General features: G+C 40.7%; 1 protein-coding gene across 1 annotated transcript in view; it reads left to right on the forward strand.

The window, feature by feature from the left end:
* SYNE1 (spectrin repeat containing, nuclear envelope 1) overlaps positions 1 to 8,370 on the forward strand; it is a 543,966-nt gene continuing 535,596 nt past the window's right edge. The window contains 2 exon segments of the mRNA XM_011943785.1: positions 1 to 119; positions 7,616 to 7,898. Of these exon segments, the coding sequence (XP_011799175.1) occupies positions 7,832 to 7,898 (67 nt within the window). The 5' untranslated portion in view covers positions 1 to 119; positions 7,616 to 7,831.

Raw genomic sequence — 8,370 nt, forward strand, 5'->3', positions numbered from 1 at the left:
GGGCGGGCGGACAGCCGCGCATCCCCGGGGTCCCGCCGAGCCTGGGCGCAGCGAGCCGGGAGGAGGCGTTCGCTTGCATCGCCTCGCTGCTGGGAAACTGAACGAGGCCGAGAGACAAGGTAAAAGGAAAGACAGAGACTGGGAGACAGGGAGAGACAGAGACAGGGAGAGGAGAGAGAGGTGCAAGACGAACACATTGCAGACAAATTGTCAGCAAGTTTGTGCCTGCACGCTTGGGCTCTGCGTGCTTGATGGGAGGGGGTGGTAGCAGTGATGTGTGTATGTGTGCGATACTCATAGATAAGGAGACTAGGAGGTTGGGGAGCCTCTTTGCATCTCGTACGTAGATGTCCCTATTAATATCCCCCTCTCTGAGTTGTCATTTCCGCTTGTGGCACATCCCCTGGGCTCCAATGGTGCAGAAGCAAAAGGCAGCCACCCTCTTATTGTGATGGTCGGTACTGTTGCTACTATCAGATGGGAGAGGTAGGGCGTTGAACAGATTCTGGGAGCCTCCCTTCCTCCACCCCCTGACTATTTTTGGAAAGGCTGGGGGGAGGGAAATGACTTGAAGGCTGCGCGGAGGCCCGGGCGCGTCAGACTCCAGCGGCGCTGTCATGGTGCAGTTGCTTCCCAGCAGAGCCTGCATTGGAGGGCAAGATAACTTTCATCTCCTCTTTGAAAGATACGTTTCACATAGAGATCTTGCATTGCTGGCGGAGGAGTTCTGGGAAATGGTGGTGCACAGGCGGCCAGGTGCATCGCAACGGGCAGGCATCCGTGCAAAATGAAGCAGCCATCAGCCGCACAGGAAGGAAAGCCCCTTGGGAAGGGAGGCTGGGTGTGCTGACTGGGATCCCAGGCTTTGGATGCTGGAAGTTCTGCCCCCTTCCGTAAATAGAGTCAGGTCCAGCCCAGAGGAAAATATCAGCAATGAAGCCTTAGCATCCCAGAATGTTCACTTCTGAACTTTTGTTTTTGGGGTGGAAAATTTGTATGTGAAATGTTCCTGTGAATGTTAAGATAGTTAAAAATTAATTATTTTTCTCTTCTTTAATGCCCATCCATTTTTCGTCTTGATCTGAGAATGACTTTCCCAAAGACAACATTCGTATACAGAAGCCAGACCTATGCAAGAGAAAGTATAATAAGTTTCAATGAGGCAAAGGTCATTAATATGACCTACATCTTCATAAAATGCAGATTTAATCACAAGTCATGACGATTGTTCTTTGAGAGGCTTTTTATTCCCCATGGTGAAAAAAGATTTGTAATATGGCCAAAAAGTTCCTGACATCACCAGAACAGTGTGACAAAATACATATCTATTTTTTCTTGTTTGTTCATCACTTTGTGGCAGATTTAGAACAAAATGTGAGAGATCTATACTAACTTAATATGTTTCATGTTGAAGATTAAGAAACAGCTTCAGACTGACCCAGATAATAATATTTGCTAGGCTTTGAAAATATTTGCTTAGCTCTTATTTTATAGACTCACTTTCATCTTTCTGAACTAATGATGTTCACAAACTGGTTTTCTTCTGTCCTCATTGACCTCATTTAAGAACTCTTTTTTACTTGATTCCTTCCTGCCAGGGAGTGGGGATTGGAGGAAGCTAGCTTGCCATTTAAAAATGTTCAAGAATTGTTTGGTGCTGCACTGGGCCTACTTTCTGATAACTATGCTGCACACACAGCATCTTGGAAATGAAAGGAGATGTGACTGTCACAGGATATAGGAAGCCCATAACTGGGCAAGGTTTCACAACTCTAGCTCTAGCTACTGCAGTCACACCCTGTGGTCTGAATGTGACAGGCATGCAGGGCCCAAACACCTCTGCAGGGTCCTCTGTGTGTCTGCTATTAAATGTGTACTTCCTTGTGGTCTGATCTAAGGAGAACTAATGTTTGGCAAGGCATGCAATATATATTCTAGCAAGGATGGAAAGGAGGTTGCAGATGTCTTTGGGTGTAATTTATACTTTAGGCTTACAATAAACAAAATTTGATTTTGACACTGAATATCTTTCATGCTAATCTGCTATGCACTTTGTCTTTTGCTTACTTGTTTGTCTTCTTCTAGGGAAAAGATCATTTCTTATTGTTACTCTGTGTAATTCATACTAGTGAATAAGAAACAGCATTGTTCCCTGATAACCTGCACACATATATTAGTAGTATACTTATACTAACTCAAAGATGTCCCTGTTCTTCTCTGCCTTTTAGCCATCTTAGTGTTCATTAATTAGTACCATTATTAATGGGTGAATAGAAAAATAATAATTAAATTTAAAATTAAACAGCACATGAACTCTCTTCAGCAAAAGACGAATAGAAGGGAAACTGAAATTTATTCATGACTTTAAAAATTTTGTTCAATAGTGGGCTTCAATATTAGTGCTATTCTTATACATGTCTAGACATTTAATTAATATCTGTGCTTCCTCCTGTTGTGAATCTGTTTATGTATTTATATTCGCAGTTCATTTTCTTTTTGGTTAGAAATGAGCCACGTTGTCTCTGGTTGTTGCAGGGTTTGAAATTTTCTGCAGTAGTTTCCTAATACCTAGAAATTCAGTCGCATTGCTTATATATATTCTTGTGGCTTAGTAGTATTTCTTCAGTGCTTTTCTTAGTGTATTCCTTTTTAGTAACACAAACAAGAAACTGATTCAAGAGCCAATGTCCATTCTGCCAAGAGACAGAAAAAATTGAGTTGTGGTATTTCACAACTGTGCTTTTTCACAGAGTGATGTTGAGAAGAGTATGTCTTTCAGCTGGGTGCATCCCAAATAGCAGATAGTCCAAATTCCCTCTGTGTCCTGAATTTAAAATAATGCAGCAGATGGTTATTGATTGGGTGGGTGTTTTTTTGTTTTTTTTTTTTTTGCTTCCATAGTAGCCTGGACTTTTCCATTATAATACTTGCCCTCCTTTGTTGTAACGTTGTTTACATCATCTTCCTCTACTGGAACATAAGTTCTAAGAGGGGCTTGTCTCTCCTGTTGACTGCTGTTTACTCAGTACTATGGTCCCTTACAAATAGCTACTCAATACATATTTATCATGAAATAATAAATACGGGAGTCTTACGTTTCTGCTAATTATGAGGTGGATGTATTTAGCTGCATCATAATCTTAGTTCCTTCCCCTGGAAAAATTTGGAGATGGTGCAGGGACTATTTATTGGTATACAGCTCATCAGTGTCCACCAAATTCTCCCATTCCATCCCAATGCCTAGCTTCACTCTTCATTCACTCTCCTTCGTGCCCCCGCAGTATCCTGCACCTATTAAAAACTGTTTTATTGATCTGGGGAATAGTGAGTTCATTGATGTTCTGGATCTGCCTCTGGTGTTGTGGTTCTGTCGTGTCCATAGCCAGAACACTGCTACATAAACAGTCAGCTGGAGGATCTCATGACCTTGCCGCAGTCGTTGTTTTAGCTGTGCCTTGTGCTGCCATTGGTTTTGGAACTGAAGAGCACACTTGGGAGTACCTCTGCATTTTAGGGTCATCTCTCATATTGCAGGTGGAGAAACTGGGACCAGGGGAAGGAAAATGGAAACTAGTATTTGCTGAAACTCTGCTACATGCCAATCAATCTGCTGGAAATATGACATATTTATCTTTTAAAAAATTAATTTAAGCAGGATAAAATTAAACCTAATTTGGCGTAAGTATACGTCATTTTACAGATGAAGAAAGAAAGACTCAGAGAAGCTCACTTTTCTTAAACCTGCGTGCATAGCAAGAGATAGAATTAAGATTCAGCTCCAGGTCTTTCTTAGTCCAAAGTCTGCGCATTTCCTGGTACCACACTCTCCTCCAATAGGTAGTTGTTGAGGACCTTCATACACAGAACCAGCTCAAAATCACCCAAGTAGCTGGGATAAAGTTTAGCCTAGAACTGATATTTCCTAATTCCCAGTCTCCTTTTACTAACTTCTTTTTATTAACATCATTTTAAATTTCTTATCAAGTCATGTAATAAGATAAAGTGTCAGTAAAAAGCAAGAAAATCATGATTTCACAATATAGGAAATATGTGTACATGTGAATGATGAAAGCAAAATGTTTAATGTCTGAAAAAGGAAGGATATTGCATCCACTTTTTTTTGCATTGAAGAGGAAGAGGTTTTGTGGGGATTTTCTCATAAATGTAAAGTATTATGAACTTGATTCAATGAAACAAAAAATATGTATCAGAGGCCTAGGATGTGGTCAGGGATATACTTGGTGTCAATGAATGAGATTTTGCAATGTTATAGCCTCTATACCAGTGAAATGTTCACAGTTTGTTTAGAGTGAGGTAAGACTAGCAGTAGTGAAAGGTAGAAGCCAAATTGTACCTATGATAGTATGTATTACTAGTGTTAGAGGCCTCAGTGGGAAATAATGGTGAATGTTGGTTGGTGTGTTTAGGAAAAGCTTCAAGTGGTGTGCGGCTCCTGGGTTAGGTATTTAGATTTGTTCAGCTGAAAGTGTTCTTCAGAGGGGTGATGTGAAGGGGCAATGAAGAAATTGCTCCTGAGTTGTTCCAAGATATGAAGCATGAAGGGGAGAGTGTTTGGCTATAAAACCTATACAGCCCCACTTCTGCTGCGCCCAATTAATGGCATCCCAAATCCTGAGAGTCATCTGAGACTCCTCAGATATACACCCTGGAAATCCCACCTATACCCACCCCCACCCCGGGTGACCAGTCACCAAGTCTTACAAATTCTGCTCCCTAAAGCTGTGTTGTATTTGATTCTCCACTCACTCTGCTCCCTCTGTCTGATTTCTATCTTTTGTCATCTTCCACCTGGATTCCTGAGATACATTCCCAACTGATCTTTCTGGATCTTCCAGTTTTGTCCTTCTCGAATACAACTTTTAAAACCATAGCTACAATAATCCCAGTTATACCTTCTCACTTCCAGCTTAAAATCTCTCAGTGGCTTCCAGTTGCCCGCTAGAGAGCCAGAACCAAACTTCTGAGCATAGCACTCAGGGCCCTCTGTCATCTGGACACAACCTCACTCTCCACCCTCTTTTTCCAGAATGTCACCTTGTAGAGTTTCTCAGTGTCTGACTGGTGGTAGTTCCATGTCCCAGTCATGCTTTTACTCATGCCCAGGCCTTTGCTCAAGCTCTTCACCCTGCCCAGGATGTGTCTTTCATATGTTTCACCTGAGTGACTAACCCATTTACCAAGACTCAGCTCGGGTGTCTGCTCCTTGCCAAGAAGGACACCTTTCCAGAACACCCACACTGGCATAGCCGCCATCTTCTGTATCCTCGCATCTTGGTATTTGCACTTAGCCCTGGTATTTTTATATTATCTTTTCTATGTTTTATCTCCCACTGTGTCCTAAGCTCCTCAAAAATAGTCTTTGTGTCACATCCACCTTAGTAATCCCAGCATTGAGCTCTGGCACTCTGAATGTGTTAGTTATGCTGTGAAAGTAAAACTGGATGAATAGTGGGCACATGCAGGGAAATTCTGAGTTTAATGTAATGAGAGAGAGAGAGGGCGTGCACAATATTTCAGGATTAATCTACCAAGCTATGTGAATGTGAATTAGAAGACGATAGAAGCAGAGTGATTTCTGTTGCAATGATTTACTGAAATCCCTTTTAATTCCATAATTCTTGATTGAAGATGGGGACTGTGTGTTAACCATCTGTGAGCTCTGGTGCTGAGCCCAGCTTGGAGTGGGGTATCTGAAATGAAATGAATGTCTTTAATATACATGCAGATACATGATATAGATAATAGATAGAGTGGTTGGTTGATTGATTGATTTCAGAAAGTTTTATTTTTGCATTTGAAAACCTAACTTCCTAACAGCTTAGGGGAGCCATTTTTAAGGTCCTTCAGGCACTGTTCACTATCTATTATTCTCCCAAATTAAGATAGCTTTTGTATGTGGGCAGGTGGAATATTTTCCCCCAGGAGATACAGGCTGCTAATGGGCACACAATTCTAGCAGGGCTATAGGTATGTATGTGACAGCCCAGCCACAAGTAATTATTTCTCCATGAAGACTCCCTTGGAGAGTCACCCACTGAGAAGTACCTCTCTAGCCTATAAGACACCAAGTATTGGGTCCTACTTCTAGTAAATACTCCTTTCAAGTAGCCAAGAGAAGTTTGCCTGTATCTTCCTACCAATGACTGCTGTTCACTGCATCACTGTTCCGTGTCTTGCTTAGTAATTGCTTTCTTGCTCCAGTACATCCTTCTGATGCATTGCACTTGGAGCAGCAGCAGTGTGCAAAGGTTTGCATCCTCTCCCTTTTTTTTTTAAGGCAATAGGCTAAAGAGCATATTACTAGCTTTGCATTCATACATTCTGACCAGATACCAATATATAATAGTATTAGTAATGCCATTTTAAAATAAATTGTAATTCATAATTTCACTCTATTACTTAAGAAATCCTTCATGAGCAGTGCTCTTTTATGGACTGTAATCCAAGTTATAATATAATTTTTATAGCACTCACAGACTTCTCTCATTTTCTTTTTTCCTTCAGGAAGGTGGACCATCTCACATGTATGAGCTTTCTTTAGGAGTTTTGCTTTTGCCATTCTCCCCTTCTTCCCCTATTCCTTTTTTTAACTTTCATCATCATAACCTAGAAATGCAATGGAGACTGTGGCCAGGTACGGTGGCTCACGCCTGTAATCCCAGTACTTTGGGAGGCCGAGGCGGGCAGATCATGAGGTCAGGAGATCGAGACCATCCTGGCTAACACGGTGAAACCCCGTCTCAACTGAAAATATAAAAAATTAGCCGGGTGTGGTGGCAGGCACCTGTAGTCCCAGCTACTCAGGAGGCTGAGGCAGGAGAATCGCTTGAACCTGGGAAGTGGAGGTTGCAGTGAGTGAGCTGAGATCACATCACTGCGCCCCAGCCTGGATGATAGAGTGAGACTGTCCCAAAACGAAAACAAAAACAAAAACAAAATCTTAACCAACACAGATAATTTAGAAGGAAGATGTCCACTCTGCTTAGCTCAGCCCACCCCTAGCCTTACAACTTTTGAGTCTTTACACATAGGTAGGAGAAAAACGAAATCAGACCCATTTGGCTTCTAAAATTGGAGTACTTGAAACTCAAATTTTTAGAATGAAATGGTTTTTACATTTATGCTGTTTTAATTCATCAAATTGGTATGAGAAACTAGGATTTGGTCCTATTCCTGGAAAGTGTACAACACAACAGAGCAAAACATGTGCAAAGCAGGCTAAATTAGCAGATAAGAGAACCCGTGCATGTTGAAAACTACAATTGAGTGTTTTCAGTATAAGGGAAAACGCTTCATAGATCAACGGAAAAACTTTAGAGTTTAAAAAGAAAACATAGAATGAAAGTGAACATTTCTTCTTTTAGCAACCCAATTTTATTTTATATATCTCATTTATGTATTTATTTTATCAAATATCATGGGAATTCCTAACATTTGCACAGTACTTTATAGTTTATAAGTGCTTTTCACTAAGTTGTTTCACTTGATAATAGACCAGACATTCAAATTAAATAGAAATATTTCTCCTTTTAGCACTGTGGTGACCTTTGTAGATTGTTTTTTTATGTTGTACCTTTTCTTTTATGTTTTTCAGGTTCTTCAGTTGATTTAAAAGGACTGTGTTAAAACAAAAGAAAAACCAGTTTAGTCTTTGGGAGAGCTGCCTCCTCGTTGACTGCTGCAAATGCCTGGAATTCATTTATGACGGAATAGACCTAGAAAAGTCCAAGCATGTTTTCTAGAGTGGTGTAGCCCTGTGCAGCCTCCAGTGAAGAGTCTCTTGGTGTTGACTTGTGCTTCTGGAGGGACCATGGCAACCTCCAGAGGGGCCTCCCGGTGTCCTCGGGATATCGCCAATGTGATGCAGAGGTTGCAAGGTAAGGGGAAGAAATTTCAGGGTTAAAAAAAATTCAAATACCGTCTTAACCCACAATCAGTTAAATTTTGTTTGGGGTTTTACTCAATTTCATGGAACTATAGCCTAGAATGGGATGGATGTCTTTTATTCCAGTGTTTTCAAACAGGGTCATGCTGTCTTCAGATGCTATCTTCATTATATAGAAGGAAAAGATAAAAATACAGCTTTTTTTTATTTTTATTTTTTGTAATTTTGTGTCTGCATTAGCATGTCTTACATGTTATTCATTGTCCAGTTGGGAATTAAGAGTTATTGCCAAATGTACTGCTGCTGTCATTCAATAATACCAGTGACAATGCATTCCCCAAATGTCTTGATAGATTACAGACAAGTTGTGGACATATAACTATATGCTATTGTCAAATAAGTGAACCAGTGGCATTTCCCAACTAGAAGACCCTTGGATATTTAGAAATATATATAAATATAAA

This window comes from Colobus angolensis, unplaced genomic scaffold (genome assembly GCF_000951035.1).
Source record: "Colobus angolensis palliatus isolate OR3802 unplaced genomic scaffold, Cang.pa_1.0 Scaffold221, whole genome shotgun sequence".
NCBI lineage: Eukaryota > Metazoa > Chordata > Mammalia > Primates > Cercopithecidae > Colobus > Colobus angolensis.